This window comes from Dreissena polymorpha, chromosome 10 (genome assembly GCF_020536995.1).
Source record: "Dreissena polymorpha isolate Duluth1 chromosome 10, UMN_Dpol_1.0, whole genome shotgun sequence".
NCBI lineage: Eukaryota > Metazoa > Mollusca > Bivalvia > Myida > Dreissenidae > Dreissena > Dreissena polymorpha.
Window position 1 is genome coordinate 3,557,123 of NC_068364.1, and position 22,938 is coordinate 3,580,060.

A 22,938-nucleotide genomic window follows, 5' to 3' on the forward strand; every position below is an offset into this window, starting at 1 on the left:
TATTCTGTACTGCTATAATTACTGCTTTTAGAAATTTTACCCTTTGTTACACACTGCTAGCAGACCGCTACTAATGTTACCGCGAAGACTTATACTGCTGATACGGTTAAGATCAAACGTTAGTACAGCATATTTGTTTGATGTGCAATATTAATATAAATTTAATACTTTGTAATGAAAATTTATTTAACACTCATATGTTTTCAAAATTGTTTTCCATACCATTCAGTGTGTGCTAGCAAATATTATTAACGCGTTATTGATTTGATCATTTGGACATAAGGAATACGCCTACAACACTAAGGCCTTTCATATTTGTAGCAGACAAGCGCCCTCATCCATCCGGAGGAGACAAAGTTGCCATCGTGCTTATTTTGCAGAAGGTCCCGAAAAGCCAACATGCACTGAAAGTTATGTTCAAACAGATTTCCATCCAGCCATCAAACTGGCTAATCCGACTCTGCATCAATTTTGAGTTGAGGTGCCGGTCTTTTCCTTGAAGGCCACCCACGCGAAATCATCCCGGAATGCAGGAAGTAAAATTAGGCAATAACAATACAAATTCAAGTGTGTGCGCATATCCGAACAATTAAAAACGCCTTCTTCTCAGCCATAATTTAGCTATAAAAACAAGAAAGCGACATTGGATTGTGTCATCGACTGCAGAGAACTTCTTGTTTATAAGGTGAGCTGACAATTTATGTTCTTGCTTGCAATTTATTGGTGCTTTCTTCATAAATATCGTAGATCTAAAAACGCTTATTTTATTTGACAAGATGTTTTCGAATATTTCAACACTGTATTAATGATTTACAGGTAATACCCTAGGGAAATCACAATTATATAAGTTAGCCGTGACACTACATGCGTATATTTTACAAATCTATTATATTATTACAATATATGTGTGACATATTATTACATTTAACCTGATTTAATATGGTACAGTTGAGGAGTAAAATTGTCTGTGCACAAAACAAATTGACCTACATAGGATTAGAGAAATGGCCAATCAAACAAGACAGTGAGCATGACGTCACAAGACAGTGCGCATGAAGTCTCTGCATTCTAAAATGTATTATAGATTTATGAAACAAGTTCAAACTTGAAGGTGAAAAGATGTTGAATCACTATTTTAATGTATTAACGTTGGTTATTCCTTTTTGTCGGTCAATAGTACAATACATAAATTATACGGGATGGGTAAACGTATAATTGAAGAAATTGTAAAAAAATCTGTTTATCTTGCGTTTAATTAAGGCATATTGAGTCTTAGCCGACATGATTTTTATTAATATTTGAAGGACACTTTGACCTATACTAATTCATTACTTGGTTTTAGCACATGATGGCCGCAATATATATCTAACAATTTGAAAGATATGTTTACCGAATAACGCTAATGCTTTTTTTCCCACGCAGTCAGCAGTGCGAGATACATTAAACTTATAAAAAAGTAAAATTGGGCTTCAAAATTTTTTTTCAATATTAAATCAACTGCATTGCAAATACTAACATTTGCGATCCAAATGCCCGTTTCGAAACGTCACGTGACATTTGACATGCTTTACAAGAATGCCCTTCACCTTTGTCAACTTAGTAAACGCGTCCAAGAAGGAACGTTAAAATATTTAAATGACGTTAATATTGGCTTATTTATAAAAACATCAATTTAGTGACACGCCTTAGTTTCACATCGAATTATGATTTAAAATAAATTTATCTAACGACGTAATAGAATACGAAATGAAAGCAGGATAGTTTCTCTTGTTTCTGCGGGTTGTGTGAGCTTTTTATTCCATGATGTTATGTGTGCGTGTGTGTTTGTTATAGTTAGATGTTAAGAAATTGAAAGGCATATTAATTTTGCATTTTCGTTCTACAAAAAGCATTGGAAAAACTACAAACCGTTATGTGGGCTTCAAATGTTTCGAACAGACGCATACTCTCTCAAAAGTGTAAGATATCAGAACTCAGAGGACGGACATAAATGTTAATGGCATACACATACGTGGCATAGCTTTACGTAACTTGTATTGTAAGAAATCAATTATATTAAAAGTTTTGGTTTCCGGCACTAGTCCATTAAATAAAAGACACATACAAAATATATAATGTTATAAATTCATTTGATATTTAAACATTTTTCAGGATTGACATATGAATATTTTTGATATCAACAACAAAAACGTACATTAGAATACGCAGCATTTCAATTTCACGAACTGTTGAAATAATTAGAAATACAGTCCCGCGATTGTTCTAAATGAGTACAATATGCATTTAATTTCGTTACATCAGAACACTTCCATACAGAATGTAGACTGTATTTTATTTACTCGCCATCATTCTCTCACACATTTGCGATTTCATCCACATTTCATTTTGTTTCAGTCGAACACACCAGAAATGTCTCCCGTGTTTTATTTCGCTCTTCTCGTCGGTGTTGTTTTCCTAGCAACGCGTGACGTCAATTGCATCACGAACAAGGACTTTGTCGAGTTAGCTATCAAATATGGCGCTGGTAACTTAACAACTTTAACAAAGCTATGTTTAAGTTTAAGTATGTAATTGAATGAATTCACTCGAACATCAGTCAATGCCACAAAACAATGAACAGTCTCTAGATTATGGTATAGTTGGCTCCTGTAACATGCTTCTGAACATATGTAATGTATAGTAAATTAAAATGTTGCTTTACCCAAATGCCTAGTACATTAAAATGTTGCTTCACCCAAATGCCTACTACATTAAAGTGTTGCTTCACCCAAAGTTATTGCACATAATTAAGCAAAGAAATCTTGGAAACCTTGTATTAGCAAAAACTATTCGAGAGCTCCTACGACGCACTCTCTTTATAATATTATAAAGCAACAAATGTTTGTTTGCCAAAACGATAATGAAACGCTTGAATTATCTATTTTAGAAGTTCATTCCGAAGACTACGTGTATGACGTCACCCAGAAGGATGATGACGTTATCTTTCTCCCAGGGGACCAGGATGACGAGCTTGACGTCAATGTCTTGATTGAAAAGTTTGGAATCACGATCTCCGAGGATGGCTCAAGTAGTTAATAAATTGTTTTAAATGGCTTATATTCGATGATTGGTTGTAATCGGCAAATAAACAGCGATTCTTAGTTTCACGAGGATCCAATCTTTCTATAAAACAGATCTTTAGAGTATTCAAACTATAACAAGATAAGATATTTAGTGCAATATAAGTTTCGTGTTATTACATATAAGATAACATTAATAATTATAAGTTTATAGAAGTAGTATTTCTTCTACAATTAGTAGTCGCATTAAAAGTAGTAGTAGTAGAAGAAGTAGTAGTAGTAGTAACAGCAGTAGTAACAGAAGTAGCTTAAGCAGCATTAGCAGCAGCATCAGTAGCAACAGCACTAATGAAATTTGACGTAGTTGACACATACCTCGGCGACGTTGGCTGCGTGTGTTTTTTAATTGCATGTATAGTTCCAGCCTGGTTTCCTACGTAAACCGTCTTTAATAAGACAAGAAACTAACATTCAAAACGACGTAATAAACAGTCCAAACAATTTGTTTCTGGTTTTCAGACGTTTACGTGAAAAGTCTAGGTGCATCGTGTAATTGCGCAAACAACGCCTGTAGCTGTTGCGCGTCGCAAACTTTCAACCTTTGGTGGAAGAGATTCACATTCTCGGGTAAGCTATAGTTTTGCCTTGACCTTTCAAAGGCCGTCACCCAAATGTTATTCATTTTAACCAAGGCAAATTTTAACTATTCCAAGGACGTGACCTAATTTTAATCATTTCTTTATGTTTAATGTTTGTTCCGTGTCCACTAGTCGTGATACTGTATCCTGAGGTTTATTTAGATTTTATTTCAAATAAAAGTAAAAATGTTTGCAATCTCTTCCTAAATCAAGTGACCCCAGTTAATCATTGTTTAAATTTCGTTAAGGTTTTATGTTATCATAATTATGTATTGTCTTTCATCTGTTGTTCGGTCATCTAATTAAATATCACTGAACGTGAATAAGCATTTATCTCCTTATAATATCTGAGGATTTTTATTCAAAACTTTTAATAATTATTGTTTTCTTTAAGTTGTCTTATGTATTGTTTTGTCTTGTAATTAGCTATTTGGTCACAAAGAGACCTACGGATTGCGCAGATTGTTAATTTCTTAGAAATATATTTGCGGTTTCAATATTTCTCTAAAGTTGTAAAGCCTTTTGACATGACTTACTTATACAGACACTGTGCGATATTCAATACATTTCATAGTGCGGTCAACGAATATTTGAAGTACTAATACTAAATTTACTAATCACGCCGCAACTTCTCGCAATACAGATAAGTATTGGAAATACATAGACTTTTCGTGATGTATAGACAAAAGAAAGAGACAATCTTTTATGTTTCGTACATGTAACGATCATAATCAATTGTTACATTTGAGTTTGTGTTATTTGCTTTTTGATTTGACCATTATATAAAAAGTGCCGACTTGAATTTTGTCAAATTAGCCATAAGTTGTAAAATGACTGTGATGTCATTTCAGGATGCATCCGCCTTGCCTACTTGCCCGCTGCAACTGGATTCCGTCTGACAATCGAGTTAAATGGAAGAGAAATTTACAGACACGAGATATCGCGTAAGTGAATTTAAAGGGACCTTTTCACAGATTTCAGCATGTATTGAAGTTTGTCATTCAATGCGTTATGTTGATTATTGTAAACATTAGATCTAAAAAGCTCCAGTTAAAAAATCAAGAATAACATTAAAGAAAGAAAAAAGCAACCCTCAACTGGGCTCGAATCATTGACCCCTGAAGTAAAAGAGTATCGTTTGGACCACTCGGCCATTCCGAACGCATACAACAATTGATGCATTTTATACTTTATATAAGCAAACCTCGTAGTATCACAAAATATAACGACAACAACAGAACTCTCCAAATTATTCAATCATTTCGCGTTGCAACGCTTTATAATTTTCAGCTTTTTTAATCGTAAAAAGATGCTGATAATGGATGTTTTAGAGCATGGTAAATGTTCATAATTACTCAACTGTTTCCCCACAAATATCATAACTACAACGGAAATGTGTGAATCTGAAACATTTTTAAAATATTTTTTTCAAGTTACCAAACGTGAAAAGGCCCCTTTAAGAAATAAGAACAGTAAAGTCCGTATTTTCCTTGGTTAAAAGAGGTTTTCCATAGGCATTTGTCCCAAGAAAAGAACCCTTCCCCTAAGATCATTTCTTTTCAACGACGTAGACGTATTTATCTTACGAATGGTAGACCGGGCAATTTTGCCAAATTAAAGCCTTTTTAAGCGTCATCAAACTGATAATAAAATATATGGATCATGGGCCGTAAACCAGCTGCGTCCAGGCGTCTCGGTTCTGGGCGTTTCTCTCCAACTGCCTCCATTTTTCTGCTTAGCATCTGCGTCCACTTCACGGCGCCAGATGTTTCTATGCCTCCCTTTCATCCGTTGCCCTTGGGGGTTCCATGTGAGAGATCACCTTGCCGTATTGGATGCAGGCTTGCGAAGGGTGCGACCTATCCACCGCCAACTTCATAAAAAGGATGTCTTCTTCAACTGGCTGCTGCTTTGTTCTTCTTTAATTAGCAAGATTTAATCCATGTGCACAAGCAAAATTATTGCCTCCTTTATTTAATCCATAACATTATTTTTGCCGTTGATTCAGCCAGCAATGTAGCTGACTCCCTTAGCGGTGACATACGGCGTTATCAAACACTCGTTGCCAAACTATGAAGACACGAACCAAAATTTTCAACCCACCTTAAAGTACATCCCAGTAAGGATATCAGGTTATTTATAACGTTTGGAGAAAGGGACTCAGTCTTGAATTTTGAACAAGAAGCAACGCATTGCAAACTTTATTTGGGGATAAGTTGCTCGTGATGTAAGCGGAGAGATTAAGGAGTTTGTAAGGATGATGGTCATGTTGGGGGATTCAAATCATGCATATAAAGAGATTTTCGGAGGGATACTAGTCTATATTCGGATACAGCTTTAAAAAGATGACCATATGTATTTATCTGTTGTTGCACGTGTTTCAGTTAACCACCCACCAGCGCTGTGTTTCCCCATTCCCGGAATTCCGATTGCTAAGGTTTGCATCCAGCTCTACAACATCAACCTTGGGCGGAAAAGTCTCTGTGCTAAAATTGTCGGAAGAGTTAATCTCTGGGTAAGAGTAGTATGACAATCTTTCAGTGTTCCCGTGAAAATTTTCAAAGATATCCTTGTATTACTCAACAAAACTCATGTTCGCGTTAAGGCAAACATGTTTTGGCTGACGTATTATTAACTTCTAGTTTTATTTAAACATTATCTTAATGCTAAGTATGTAATATTTTTTTATAAATGTAGTATGATAGTTTATATATAACCATTAGACGAAAATATATTTTTTGTTTCGACAAATTTTTGCAAAATAGTTGATCGGCAAACGGTATATATGGGCCTTGCTCAGTTAAAAGGGGGTTTGATGCATGTGCGTAAAGCGTCGTCCAAAATTAGCCTCTGCAGTGCGCACAGGCAAATCAGGGACGACACGTTCTGCTTTTATGGTATTTTTTGTTTTAAAATGTCCCTTCTTAGCAAAATCCATTATAAGTGAAACGTGTCGTCTCTGATTGTTCGGACTGAACAGGCTAATCTCGGACGACGCTTAACGCACATGCATTAACCCTCCTTGTCAAAAAGCGCGGCTCATATTTTTAATTTGTAGTACCGGTACTTAACTTCAATACAAGCCTTCTCTTAAAGAATTTTCATGACGCAACTATTTAACATACTAATTTTAAATTTAATTTGCGATTATAATTAAATACAAACTTTTCCAAAAAATATTTTTAACTATGGCTATTGTTGTAAATTAAAATTCTGCGATTTCAGTTGAAGACATTCAGCGTCGACGTCCATCTCGGATGTTTCCGTATTCCGTTTCTTGCCAAATCACACTTTGCCCAGCTGGCAGAAATTGCGAACTCTCAGAAGTTGACCTTTGCGCCCAAGGGTAACCGGCCATCTCAGAACGGTAAATGTACTTCCCATAGCCGATTATCTTATCTCGAACACGTACGGATATTAAATGCTCATTATTATATCAACGTAATAATCCTTATATCTATATGTCTTTACCTTCCATAGCCGAGTATCTGGTCTCGAAAAGTACTGATAGTAAATGCTTTTAATTATATTAACGTATAGAGCTAACGCCAATATATATATTACGTAAATGTCGCGTTATTTTTAAATGTATCAAACTAGTTGCATAGGTTTGTTTGAAAAATTGTTTTAAGATGTCAACGGAAGAAAACAACAAAAACGATCAAGAATATTTTTAAAACGGTAAAACTTGGCATAAAATTGTTGGTAATATATTCATAATGCGTTAGGGCTGATCAGTTCTATATAAAACTATGAAATCGCAGACATTTATTAAAAGTCGTTCGCAGTTAATGTGTTATACTCATCGTTCATTTCACAAATGAAGCAACATACTGAGCCAAACAATTGAATAGTATGTGGCAAAATGTACCTAAAATTATTGCTTCTATATAATTGAACATAATATTCTATAAGACCCTAAACGGGTAACTTTGGTTAAATGTTATTTAGATGGGTATGTATAATGCGAACTTAATAATGTTGGTTTCCTTTTCCAATTCGACAGATGACTATGCAGAGTTGACTTACCTTTCGGAGCTGCTCCGAATTCCACGAGGAATGGACAAAGACTATTAAATCCTCACCCGAGACAACCCAACGAAAACAAGACAGAGTAGAGAGGTTGATTCCTTATGTTAAAACATATGAATATATTTGTATCAAGTTTACGCATGGTAATTGCATATTCATTCTATATACAAAATGAAATGTGTTTCGCTGTTTTGTTGACAACATGTTAACCAGTGTTTCCAGTTTTAATGCGTGTATGTTAAGTTGTAAAAGTTGTATGTTTCCACAAATTCGACCGACCTTAATTTGTGTGCCGACAGAATGAGTATTTTAGGTCAGAGCTTTCGATCATGTTTGCAACATTCCTTGATATTCGCAAAACACAATTTTTAAATGTGAAAAACGTGTTTATAGCAAAAAAGTAAAAGAAAATAGGTTCGGCCGACCTTACTTCTCTGTCTTTGTAGATTCTAGTGGAAACAAACTCTTAATTTTTCTCGCCTAACGTACATGGACTTATTAAGTGGAGCATCTTTAGTTACATCAAACGTATTTCAAAACTCTGTAAACAAAATCCAATGAAAATAACAGCGTCAAATCCCTAACTTCCAGAAACAGCGTAAGTTTTATATTTTATTCCATGGACGCAATCCGAATATATTCTCATTTAGACATGTTGGTCAGAAACCCGACGAAATTTCAGTTGGTAAATTCCAGAAACATCTAAAGTCTAACACACATTTTGTTCATAAAATGTATGCCTTAAGAAACAATTGTAACATTGAGACCAGGGGCACACCCCACCTAAAAAAAATCTTATGTTTTGCAAAATATGTTCGATCCGAGTGTTTCCATATAGATGCGCTATCAGTTTATGTAAAAATATTTTACGTACTTTTTCGGGGTTTTGTTTTCGTTTTATCGCGCATAAACAGTAAGAAAACAGTTCTGTTGGATATAGTATGTTATTGATTTTAGAGATTTTCTCACCTTTTTACCACAAACCTATGTACTGTACTGTTCTATGATCTATATCTTTCTGATTTATGTCTTATTAAAATGTCAAAATATGTTACAAGACCGGCGAAACTATTGAAAAAATATAGGAGTACGCGTTTTTTATATACCTTTTAATAATTACAAAAGAAATAGGTAATTAATATAAGATTCGCAAGTTGAAATAAAATTACTAAAATGAAATACTGAGCGTTTTCCTGTAAACAAGTTTCTTAAAAAAATAAGGTAACGCTTGATTGTTAGCAAACAACTAATATACATGTTTACTTAGTATATACATGTGCCATTTATTGAGAGCATTTGGAAGACGATATACCAATGAATTAACTACTAACCAATTAAGTTGTGTTGGTGCATATAAATCAAGCGTCTTCCACAAATTCAATAATACGTTATTTGTTTCGTACATCATTTTGTATGCCGTGATCCGTACTGCACTGTGTTATGATTAAAAAGATACTGTAACATATTAAGACGAAATATAATAAACTTTTGCATCATCTGAAAGATATTGTTTTCTTTTTTCTCAGCCCTCAATTTTACAGTTAGACCTACAAAATGGTGGTTGTTTCCACAAACACGACCGACTATAATTCGTGTTGCTATCTATAAATTGTTTTTGCATACCGGGTTGATATTTAGATCAGTTTTACTGCATATCACATAAAAATAGATATGTTACTGTAATACGTAGACACTTCTAAGTTGTCAGGATAGAACTAACGACCGAGTTAAGGTTAAACAAATCTATTCAAATCGTAGAACGCGACTTAAGAAGTTTGGTTTACGAATAAATAACTATAAGTATGATGATGGTGCGCAGCATCACTGTTACTTGATTAATATTTTAAATAACTTATAAGAATACTTAAGAGTTTACAGAACTATTCCCTACCATTATGATGGCTTTAGCTTAAGCTGGTAGGATTCCGACTTTTAAATGACGTGGATTTTGAGTCATTGACCGAGGTGAAGAATCCGTGATGCTGCGCGCTATTTATAGTGAAGATGCTTTAGGATTCCGAAACTTAGGCGTCCCAACCAATCAACGTTCACTTAGGAATTCCTTAACCAATAAAACAAGTTTACAAAGAGCCATTTTCCTAAACAGCATTTCGGAATCCTAAATCAATAAAGTAAGTCAATAATATGAGTTGTTACATTATAAAAAGCAATTCGTATTAAAACACATTACATTAATACATAATATCAGACAGAAATGTTCTGCATTTAAATTATGTTAAACATTTTAATAATACACTGGAAACATGAAACTATATGATGCATAGGCTTTCTACGCGTAACAAAATAGTTCCAAAGCATTTGCAACTGGAACATAACTTTACCAAAATGCAATACACAAATGCATCCTTAGATTAATAATACAAGTGAAAGCCATTAATTTTGGAGAACAATAGTCAGGAAAAACAAATTATATTGTGCAATTGAAAATGTAGGTCATATTCCTACAGAGCTGGCTGACAGCGTTATAGTTAACAAACATGGAGCGTATTTTTGGATTGGAATTACTGAATTGTGATAAACAATGGATTGTTAGCAAGTATCTGGAGTTAATAAAACATATGTTAGTAGATTTAATTGATAATATCATAACTATTACATATTACATTTCCCCTACCTTAAAGAAATAAACTCCCTCTTGAGTTTGAAATATACAAGCTCAAGTACTTTTTTATGTCATTAAATTTAAACAGTCATTTAAAGCATATGATTTAATAAAATTTTATTATTTATACTAAACAACTTTAAACATTCAAAGTTAACATGACATCTTCTTTCTTCAGGGCCTGACTGGAATGTCCTTGATGATGGACAGGAGAGGATCGTCTTGATGTTCTGGGAGGGTCCTTAGTATCGTCGATTTGACTTCAGTTGGGAGAGAGCTGACGCCGCTGGCAATCTCTCGGACTGTTTCGTGTAAGTAGTGGCGGGCCTTTCCACTGCTGTCCAGGAGAATACCTGCTGTACCAGGGAGCATCAGGTGCTGAAATTGGTGGACCAACAGACATCGGTTGGTAATGCTCCATGATACAGCAGTGGACTGGAGGATGGATGTTGCAGCATACTCCAGTGCAAGTAATCGGCCGTCCGGATGTAGATTCCTCCATCCTTTTGGTGGCCAGCGTTAACCTTGTACGAGCGTAATTGCCTCATCCGGAACAGAAGACCAATCACGTTTGGAAGGGGGAAGCAGAGGCATTGCCCCACTGACCAGAAGGGCCTTCGCATGTGTTTGTAGGAGTGTGTTGGCAGGGGTCGGCACGTAGTGGTCAACCACAGACAATGGAGAAGGGGAATACCTCGCGACCTCGCTTTGAGCCTCGGTGGTTGGGGATGTTGGATGATATACAGGTGTTAAACCTCTAATAGGTGATAGAAGGCATCGGACAGAAAAAGGGACTGTTGTTGTGGGTAACGTTGATGAAGTGGTGATGGGACTTCTAATGGTTGATTGTGGCTTGAAAACAGATGTTGTTGGCAGGGAAGTCAGGTTGGCAGTGATGGGTGCTTGGAGTGTGGCTGCAGGCGTCGACATTATGACTGGAACTGGACAGACGGAAGATGTGTTAATAGGTGACAGATTGGTTGAAGATGGTGTCTGGCTGGAGAGTAAAGTGTTGGCTGTGGAGGCGATGACGGCAGTCACCTTATTGGTTCTTTGGAGATGGTGGATTATGGTATTTAGAGATGGAGTCGGGCTGGAGATTGAACTTGTTGCTGTGGAGGGGATGATGGCAGTTACCTCATTGGTCCTTCGGAGAGGGGCGATTGCGGTAGTTGATGATGGAGTCTGGCTGGAGAGAAAACTGGTGGCTGTGGATGTGATAATGGTAGTGACAACATTGTTTCTCTGGAGAGGGGCAATTGCGGTGGTTGAAGTTGGTACAGGGATGATCAACGAAGATGCAGGCACTGTGGGGAGAGGAGACAAATCAAATGATGGTATGGATTGGAGGGGTAGCTGGACCGGTGATGATGGATTAGACAGGTGGATAGACATTGGAGACGGTATAATGTCGATTTCCGATTCTCGTATTGCCTGGAACACAATGTCGCTCCTCTTCTGCACCCTTGCAACCAACCGGTCCTCAATCCCAAGCAATTGCGTGATATCCATATAAAGATCTGGATAGTTCTCTTCAGCCCAGGGACCTTGAGGTGGAGTCTGCGAAGGAGCGATACAATCCTTCTTAATGGTCGCCTTATAGACAGAAGGTCTATCTTCCAAATAGGCCACAGCACCGAAATCATCTAGTCGGATGTATGAAACACTTCCAGAAGATTTTCGTTTCCTGGATTTTGCAGACGATTCACATCCCAACTCCCAACCCTTAATCCATGAAGAAATCCCAGGAGATCTACCTGCAGCCCACTTTGTTACAAGATATTTTGCGTAGGACGCAGTGGCGCTGTTGGGGTTTTCAACTTCATGGCACTTGATGAATGCAGCTGGCTCCGTAGAGAAGTAGAAGGCCACCTTATTGCTGAAAAGGTCATTTGGTGCTACTCGGAGCTTAATGGGGTGCTTTGACTTCGCGTGGTAGCGTAAATCACCAGAACGGCTGAAGAGTTTGGGTCGATGATCAACACAGAAGGGGCAGATGAGTTGATATCCAAATTGGCTTGTATCCTGCAAGTACACAAGGGAAATACCTAATTGATGAGCTGATATGCTTTAACGTAGAATCTAATCATTCTCTGGAGTAAATCGCAATCGGGTGATCAAGCCAACTTCATTACTCAGCGTATGGTGCGCACCATTCATCATAGACTTCAATCTTCATTTAAGCATCATCATTTGTATCGGTATCAAATTATCATATTGCAGGATTCATGCAAATTTCAGAAGTTTGCCATCGAGTGATTGCAACCACAGCGAAGATTAAAATATATATATATATAATAAAGTGCAGATTGTATCGTTGTAGGAAGTGGTGTGTGTGAAGATAACAATTTGTGAGCTGTGTAAATTGTACTGATAAATATCTACTTCGCGTTAAGAATCCACTTAGGGATTTCGCTTCCGTTGAATTGCATCAACCTGTCAACATGGATTGGTTTAGCTTTGTGTTTCTGGGAGTTCTTTATAAGATAGACAAGATCGTCTATCTTTCCTAATACAAGATATGGCCCTTGCCATTGTGGACGTAGTTTACTACATACACTTGGTTTGCGTGTTGAATCCAGTAACCAGACAGGGTCACCAACCTTGAATTGCCTAGTTTTTGCGAGAAGGTCATAATGTCGCTTGCGGTAGACCACCTTTTTCGGAAGAACTTTACGAGCAACATCATGGATGTGTTCCAAATTTGCACGTAGGTTTGACACATAATCGTCAGGAATAGGTTTTTCGTTTGTACCAGATCCTGGTGGCAGTCCAATGCAGGCCTGCAAGGGCAATGTGATTTCTCTACCAAAAACCATTTTGTTGGGAGACTGTCCGGTGCTAGTGTTGATGGAAGACCGGTAAGCCATGAGCACTTGTGGCAGAAACTGGTCCCAAGATCGTTGGTTTGAGGCAGAGTACATGGTGAGCATGGTGCCTAGAGTGCGGTTAAAGCGCTCAACCATTCCGTTGGACTGCGGATGCAATGGATTGGACAGAGTATGCCTGATTCCCAACAATATAAAGAATTGAAACTCCAGCTGCTGGAGCAGTATTGAATTTTCATTAAAAACAATTAGTTGGTCCTTTATTTAAGGCAAGTGACCGATTGCCCAAACAGTACAAAACAGCACAATACAGTACAATACAAACCAACATAAACACAAAATATGAATAAAGCTGGGGTCACCACCTTGGAACGGTCAATGCAAAGCATTGAGGGTTTAAACCTGGTTATAGAGCGCTCAACTTCACACTTGGCCCAGCAATATTCATAATACATTTAAGTGTAAATAAAATTTAACGTCATAGCATTGTAACTCAAATTAAACAATAATAAAAGGGAATTAAAACGCATTCAATTTAATTACTATTAAATTACTCAATTGCATTGAAGATACAAGAGTAACAGAATTACAACTTTTTGACGAACGATCAAATAAAACTTTTAACAATTGTCAACTACATTCCTTCTTTATAGAAAAGATTTGAGAATATAGAATCATAGAGTTAATATCTCAGATAATCATCGCGCAAATACAGGAAGAAGCAGCAATAATGGGTGTAAAAATTCCATATTACATAACTTGGTTGTTTATGTGACTGCTAAAAGAATTAAAAATAATTAAATCAAACAAGAAACGTTTATCAGAGAGAAAATATAAATAAAATGGAACGTTATAAACCCAATGACCTATGCATGTAGATTACAACTGGGAAAGTCGGTCGTATGACGTCACAAAAATCCATAATGACATAATGACGTGAACAAATTCCAAGAGCAGTACTAAATAAAAATATTAATGGGGCTGTGCTACTAATAAAACAAGTTTAGGTGATTTAATATTAAGAAGCAAAGTCGCACATGTTTTTACACATGTAAAACAACTACCCTGATTCGAATGTATTGATAGAGGGACTCCAAATCGCGAAACATAATTGTCGACAAATGCTTTTGCAATAGTTTTGGCTTCTTGATTTGGTATCGCAATGGCTTCAGTCCACCGTGTAAAGCAGCGCATATCACAAGGGCAAATGCATTACCAGATTCAGACCTGGGAAGCGGCCCATATATGTCCACAGCACACCGCTCTAATGGGGCTTAGGTGTGATTCTGACCTAGGGGTGACTTAGGCGGCTTAGATTTCTTGCGTGATACGCAATGTGTACACATCGCGCAGTACCTCTCAACGTCTTCTCGCATACTTGGCCAGAAGAAAGTTTGCCGAATCTTTCCTAGTGTCTTCTTGACACCCAAGTGAGCACCAGACGGAATGTCATGGAAGTAATAAAGTACATCTTTTCGTCTGTGAGACGGCACGACAATCTGATCCCATGTGTGAAGCTCATCCTCATCCCATGTACGTACCAACGTCCAATTGGTCCCACATGCGCCAAAGGATTTTGACAGCAGATGCTTTGTCGCTGACGGCCTGCCATTGTGGCCTTGTCTCAGAACCTTCAAGAGCTTGAATGAGGTATGCAATGCAAGGATCTCTCAGCTGCTCGGTTTTGATTTCTGTGGGTGACCAGTTACTAAGAGTAGCCATTGAAGGTTTGCATTGGGACTTTTCATTTGCTTTGGATCGTGTAACGGCCCTTAAGCGATCATTGTCATGCTTGTCTACCTCAGGGAGACAATTTTCAGGTGTAGCAGTTTGTTGCTCGGACACTTCATCGCTGAGGCGTTGTTGCCGGGCACAATTACAGCACGGATTGCGTGAAAGGGCATCAGCATTCCTGTGCTGTGACCCACTACGGTGCGTAACCTCAAGGTTATACGTACCAAGTTCCTGTAGCCAGCGTGCAACTTGCCCAGTAGGGTGCTTCAGGTTTTTCATCCAGCTTACCGCTGCATTATCTGTCCGGACAAGGACTGGCTGTCCGTTCAAATAGGAGTGAAGTGCTTTCAATGTATTTATTACAGCAAGCAACTCCTTCCGTGTAACACAGTATGCTTTTTCATGGGAGTTGAGAGCCTTACTGTAATATGCAATCACAGTTTCGGTCCCGTTTTGAATTTGTGAGAGGACAGCACCAGTTGCTATGTCACTGGCGTCAGTGTCCAGGACAAACTTGGAACCAGGAACCGGATAACCTAGAATTGGTGAGAAAGTTAGAGAAGTCTTTAGAGATTGGAATGACTCGTCGCATTCTTGTGACTACTCAAATTTGGAGCTCTTATCCGAAACCTTGTGCAACGGTTTCGCTTTAAGCGCAAAGTCCTTGATAAAGCGCCTATAATATGAGCAAAGTCCCAGAAAGCTGTTAACTTCCTTTGCATCTCTCGGCGTTGGCCATCTCAGCACTGCTTCAATCTTTGCTGGGTCCGTAGAGATACCATCCTCTGAGACAATGTGGCCAAGAAATTTTATTTTCTTTTGAAACAAGCTGCATTTTGAGGGCTTACATTTAAGGTTAGCATCAAGAAGCCTTTCGAAGATATGTTCAAGGCGGGCTAAACCTTCGGACAGTGGCACATGGAACAACAATGTCATCCATATATAGGAGACACTCCTCCCACTGAACACCTCTTAGAACGTTCTCCATCAGCCTTTCAAATGTAGATGGAGCATTTGCCAGTCCAAAACTCATTACTGTAAATTGGTACAGCCCCATAGTTGTTGCAAAAGCGGTCTTTTCTTTGTCAGCATCACTCATACCGACCTGCCAGTAGCCGCTATTAAGATCGAGCGAGCTGAAATATTTGGCGCCAGAAAGTGAATCTATGCAATCGTCAACCCTTGGTAGCGGTTATGCATCTTTGATGGTGACGTCATTTAGGCGCCGATAGTCTATACAGAACCGCGGGGTGCCATCTTTCTTGGTCACTAAAACAACTGGAGAAGCCCATGCACTGCTTGACGGCTCTATGATGCCACGTTCCAGCATTTTGGTAACTTCTTCCTTTTCAATTGCACGTTTACCAAGTGGTAAACGCCTTGGCGGTTGCCGAATTGGTGCAGCTTTACCAGTGTTGATGACATGTTTGACTAGTGAGGTTCGCCCAACGTCCTCTGAAGATTTGGAAAAGACAGGACTGTACTTGCAAAGCAAGTTTTGAAGATCAGATTTTTCCTAATCATTTAGATGGACTGAACTTCGATCATACAGATCAGTAAGGTGCTGTGGCAAAGTGTTACATTCAACTTGTTGTGTCACACGTGCAACTCGATGTTGTTGCGTGTTTTCAAAGAAAGGTTTGCAGGTGCCAAGATGCATTCGTTTGAAGATTGTGACAGATTCTGAACCATAGTTAACAACATTAACTAGAACATTCTCTGAGTGTGTTTCAACAATACCGCTCATGGGAAAAACTTCCTTTTCAGCCATTACATAAGGATCTGGTTCTACAAAACCAAGTGGTGCCATGGATTCAGCAAGGGGAATATTGACTGGAACCCACATTCTAGAATGTGCAGGTATCTTGACCGTGTCACGAACCTCTACACGACATATTTGACTGGAGCCGCCCACAGTTTGAAGTGGTACAATATCGGACCCCATCACCAAACAGGACTTTCCGTAATTGATGTGGTCCACATTTTGTCGAAGAAAATCCTGACCTAGGATTCCATCTGAATCAATGTCACCAACCACAAAAGTAACATCGTAGCACTCCTTACCAAGCTGAACCACAAGGTCGACTTTGCCAAAAATGTTCATTTGTTGCCCACTCACCGTGTGAAAAGATTGAGTAACTGGGGTCATAGAATTGCAATATTGTTGGATATTTGCAAATGTTTGAGTAGAAATCAAAGACGTTGTCGCGCCGCAATCGACAAGAAATCTAACAGGCTTAGAAGCAACCGTGCCAGTAACATAGAAACCATTGTCATAAGTGTGTGTATCCGTACCGGCTCGTGCAGAATGCATTGGAACAACGTTATCATAACAATGTGTGGGTCTGTTAATAATCTGCACCGACTCTTGACCCTCAGAGTCGGTTGAAACTAGTTTTCCGATCTATTGTCGTTCATCTGGCGGCGAGATGAAGAGACATCAAGAACATTGTGTTTCTGCTCAAACATGCGATTGGGCGGTTGTTGATTGTGGTGTAGCATATTGTTGGTGTTTGTGAACCTGTTTCTCTCAGTGTTGTTCGGGCAATCGCGCCAGTAGTGATCATTGGCTTTGCATCCAAAGCAACCAGGTGATTGGGGCTTTTTGTGGCGAGAGTTCTGAAATGGTGGGCCTCTGGGACAGACCTTTTTTAACCTGTCCAGACGTGACTCGATACGCTGAAGACACTTGCGCATATCAGTGTCAGAGTTTGTAGAGCTCTCTTCACTGAGTGCCCTTACAAATGTTGAATGCGTACCAAGAACTGCCTCGTAGCGCTCAATAACATTAACAGCATCTGTGATTGTGCGACAGCCATTATCAATGCACCGACACTGCATATCGGGTGAAACCTGTTTATAAAGTTGGTTGAGTGCAAGGCGCTCTTGGGAATGTATGTCCAGGTCTTGGTAGGCTCTCTGCGCAAACTGGCGTAGGTCATCCGCTAGAGCTGCAATTGATTCGCCCCTTTGCCTGCGCCGGCTTTCGAACTTCAAAAGCCAAAGGTTTTGATGCTTGCTGTTACTGAAGCGCGAAGCAAGTCTTCTACAGAGCAGAAAATAATCCCTTTTTTCAGATTGGGGCAAGCTCATGTAGAATGACCTTGCAGAGCCACGTAGGCAGCTGGCCAGGACAGGACATTTGGATTTATCATCCCATCCAGAGAGCTCTGCACAGTCCTCAAAGTGTGACATGTATGCTTCAAAGTCACCGGAGCCCTCATAATTATCTGGCCTTATCAATGAAGGATGAACTACTGGAATTGCAGGGGGTGCAAAGTTACCTCGATGTTCGAATCGTGGTCTACTAAGTTGTGTTTCACGATGTGTGTGTGAACTGTTATTGTTTGAAGAGAAATAGTGTTCTGCATCGCCTGTCACATTGATAAAACGATCGTCATCGGGCATGTGTCGATCAACTGAAGGGCGATGGTTTTGAGTATCATTTTCGTCATTCTCATGGTGCTGATTTTCTGTGTTTCTGTTGTCTGAAGTGTCATTATTTGAACGAAGATTAAATGAGATATCAGGGTCTGGGGATGCCATCTTTTATGTGGTGTAGATAATGTAGTAGTTGTAGTTGCACGTAGTAAGAGTTGAGTGTGACCTCGGTTTACTGATTTGTGTGATTGAATAAATTTACACTGCTTTAATATCAATGTATTCGTTTTTCTTTCTAACGTTAGGCTGTGTTCGTATCACTCGGAAAATTATTTAAAAATAAACCGCGCTTCTGACACCAATTGTAATACTTAGACACTTCTAAGTTGTCAGGATAGAACTAACGACCGAGTTAAGGTTTAACAAATCTATTCAAATCGTAGAACGCGACCTAAGAAGTTTGGTTTACGAACAAATAACTATAAGTATGATGAAGATGCGCAGCATCACTGTTACTTGATTAATATTTTAAATAACTTATAAGAATACTTAAGAGTTTACAGAACTATTCCCTACCATTATGATGGCTTTAGCTTAAGCTGGTAGGTTTCCGACTTTTAAATGACGTGGATTTTGAGTCATTGACCGAGGTGAAGAATCCGTGATGCTGCGCGCTATTTATAGTGAAGATGCTTTAGGATTCCGAAACTTAGGCGTCCCAACCAATCAACGTGCACTTAGGCACTAAAAGGCCTAGAAGATTTCTATCATTAGTTGTTCGCTTGCTAAGGTTAGTACCATGCGTTTCAGTGCCTTCAGCGCTTTGATCTTAAATCGTTATTGAAGTGGGAAATAACGCGTATCTCGAAAGGAAAGTAATGAAAAAAATGGTTGGCGTATTTACCCACCATATTTTTGGAGATGTAAGTTGAAACTGGGATGGTAATAATTTATATAAGCATATATAAGAGATATTTATTCGCCGGGAATTTGAAAGTGTGCAGCCAGTCTGGGACTCAAGTCCGGCTTCCCACACGAGCCTTTTTAACGGGTGGTAAAAGGTGTGCATGCAGTCTGTAACACAAACTCCAGACATCCCGTTCACAAGATTGTGCTATACTGCGTGAGCTTACCGGACCGTTTAAAGAGTTATTCACTTATCCGCCTAAATATTATACCGTTACATTATGTGAGATGGTCTTTAATTCGTTCACTGTATTATATGTACATATTTGAGAATAACTTAACAACACATAGTAAAACAACAACAACAACAACAACAACTACTACTACTACTACTACTACTACTACTACTACTACTACCACTACTACTACTACTACTACAGCAACAACAACTAATACTTCTACTACTACTACTACTACTACTACTACTACTACAACAACAACAACTACTACTACTACTACTAATTCTACTACTACTACTACTACTACTTCTACTACTACTACTACTACTACTACTATCCCATTTCTCTAAATAGCATTCGTCTGAAGTCATTTTTTATTGTACATGAGTACCGACTTCAGTTTTTGTTTATACGTGATAAGCATCAACAAAGTAACAATAATACCGAGCGATATCACCAGTATTGAAGTGACGGTTCTGCCTTAGCTTAAATGGTATTTCGCTTTGAGTTTTCACTTAATACTTTCGTTTTTTGTGACAATTGTGTGCAAATAAACGTTTTTTTCTTTAAATATTTAACACACACAGTATAATCCAACAAATAAAGATTAAGAATTTTGCTCATTTAATATCATTTTTTCCCTTATAGTTAAACAAAGTAAAGATATGATTTGCTTGCCGTACCTTATCCTATATGTTTGAATCTGGAAGTGGAAACCAACCACACTTTGATAAATGAACCCATCCCTGGCTTTCTGCTGTTTTACATTATCGTCAGTATGAGAACAGATTCAAAGTAAAGCGGTATGGTTGGAGCAAACGCACAATAACTTGACCATGCTAGACTATCGTAACACACTTCATCAGCGGGTACATATTCATACCCAAGGTTATATATTTACACCGCGGTTACATAGCCAGGTTAATACGTCTGAACCGCGGTTTCATTTTCGTAGCCTGTGCGGTACATGTATAATTTCGGTATATTTATCAATGAAATTAATCCTATGATTTGCCTCACAACAGTAATAAAATAATATAGTATGAATGATATATAATTCATACCATTGCTTTGTAAATTTAAATGTACGCATGTATAATTGAATCCGCTTTATTTACACCTGACCGAGCATGCTCATCATATAATTAAGGTTCACGTTTACGTACAAACTAAGACATATATTTGTCTGGCAGTCAATGAGCTTACATTATTGACACATATTTGATTGCTGTACATTTGCTGTCATTGCATTTTATTTTGGAATTGTTAGTTAGGAAGAAAACTTCTCCGGAATACGCACGTGCATATGTATTTGCCAGAAAAGACGTTTTCGCCCATTCTTAATAACATGATACAATTCCATGTACCCGATTTCGGTGAGCTTTTCTATAAATTGTGCAACGAATATGTAATATCTAGGCGCTTTACAGTTCACATAACCTAAATAGAAACTAAGTTTAACTAGTTGTTTAAGTTGCATAACAAAACAAAATCAATATTTAAAGTTAAATATGTCATTTTGACAGGTTCGTTACTGTTGTTAGTCAACAGTGTCATGTTTAAGCGTACGCACGACTTTTATTGAACAAAGTACAACTATAAAAATTGTATGATTTTAATACGCAATTTATATTGTATATAGCCTAAACAATACAAAAGGATACAATGTTTGTTTTTGCTACAAGCATATAAAATACGGTTAGTCTCTAAGTCAGAAGAAAGGTTCGTTGAATTACATTGGTAAGGAACAGTTCCTTTCTTTAACACATTAATACCTATTGACATTTTGAAATACATACGTACTGATCATGTTCCCTGTCAAGATAAAACAAGAAACTTGAAAAATGCAAAGAAAACGCAATTACTTTATGTTTGTTCCCTCGAATTACGATTTTGACTTTTCATTGAAAGGTTCGTTACTCTTAATTTGAACTTAAGTTTTACATTTACGTGCTTATAAACCTAAATGTAATTTATAAACCATTGCAATTCGGTTACAAAAAAATCGTATTGCGAAATTGCGCGCTCTCTTAATTCTATAATGAAGTCAATTGAAAGGTTTGTTATGTCAGGTTCGTTACCGGGTTTATCAAAATACATGCAAAAAGGCCATATTTGGAAGAAGGGTGAGAATTTGTTTTGCATGTTATCGTATTACGTTACCAATGAGAACTATATATTTGTTATTCCAATTTCGGAACTGGACAGTGGACATACCTACCGTTAAACTGATACTAGATTTGCTCTTAAATAAAGAAAAGTCAAGAAAATAAAAGACAATTCCCCTACAAGCTGGCCATTATTTACGTTATTGATAATTCACTTAAAGTTTTTTGTGTATTTGTATTCTTTTCCTACGAGACATGCTTTACTGGTATATACACGTAACAGGATGAGTTCTTTTATTAAGTGCGATGAGTTATCATTTTCTGTTTGAAACAAGCATAATAATATCGAGTAATTGTATAATAGAAACACATACCATTTTTTCATTATATTTATTTATGGTTTTGAATTCATGTTGCATTTTATTATGTGTTTTTTTCGTAAAAACTGTCGATCCTATGTACTGCAAATGACATTAAGTCTCGTCTAATTATCTACCATGTTGTACTTTATGTGATCGTTTTTCCATAAACTCATTACAAGTATTATGGATATGTGAATAATACAGCGCAAACATGTAGTAGCACATGTAAATGGGGGGACACACCTTCATATAGTGGCAATAAACGTCATTCGTTTTCTTATTTCGTTCAACCTGGAAAGATCCCTTTAACAACCCTAGTTTTTTCCCGCGGATCATATTACAAGATTCATGTTTACAGCACGCAGCGGTTACATGTTATGAAACGGCAACTAAATCGCATGTTAAAACTCACTTAAAAATGCAATTATTTATGTAAATGCTTCAATTTCATTGTGGGAAAGTATACCGTACTTAAGTATGGCCTACGTGCATGTTAGCGCTGAAACACATGACAGTGCGCCCTTAGTTTTCAAACAAACAGTTGAATATGCATTGTATCTTTGCAATCCGATGCAACGCCCGGGAATCGCGGCTGATAAAATCAACATCCCAGCCAAGCCTGCCCTACATAAATATATTTTGCATATCAACAGTTTCTTAATTGTCCATGACAGCAGGAAGATAATTATCGAATGTGCAGAATTTCCACCGACTAACCAAGAGAGTATTAACAGTTAAGGACGAACAGTTGCATGCCATGGTGGTCTGATGTGTCATTATACAAGGATATTTAATACATATTTCTTCCGGTCATATTATTTTCCTGCCATTGTAAATGTTTTGCAATATACATGGTATTTTACATCAAGCCTTTTCGGAAAACTATTTTTATGATCAAGAATATGAAACATTCATGAACAACAAGCTTTACATTGTAGTTAAGATCTTGTATCCTGTTACTTGTAAGCGCCTATCCGTCATATTGTGTTTTTCAGTAGCTTTGTGAATCACATTATATTCATGTTAAC

General features: G+C 37.7%; 1 protein-coding gene across 2 annotated transcripts; it reads left to right on the forward strand.

Moving 5' to 3' along the window:
- The first annotated feature begins 566 nt into the window (after positions 1–566).
- LOC127848838 (uncharacterized) lies at positions 567–9,232 on the forward strand. 2 transcript variants are annotated; one of them, XM_052381494.1, is made up of 8 exons: positions 567–685; positions 2,395–2,524; positions 2,927–3,067; positions 3,579–3,686; positions 4,549–4,641; positions 6,082–6,212; positions 6,923–7,064; positions 7,704–9,232. In XM_052381494.1, the coding sequence occupies exons 2-8, from the start codon at positions 2,410–2,412 to the stop codon at positions 7,772–7,774; spliced, it is 801 nt and encodes a 266-aa protein (XP_052237454.1). In that variant the 5' UTR covers positions 567–685; positions 2,395–2,409; the 3' UTR covers positions 7,775–9,232. The 2 variants fall into 2 exon arrangements, with proteins under 2 accessions (XP_052237454.1, XP_052237455.1); XM_052381495.1 differs by having other exon boundaries at positions 2,930–3,067.
- Positions 9,233–22,938: the final 13,706 nt, after the last annotated feature.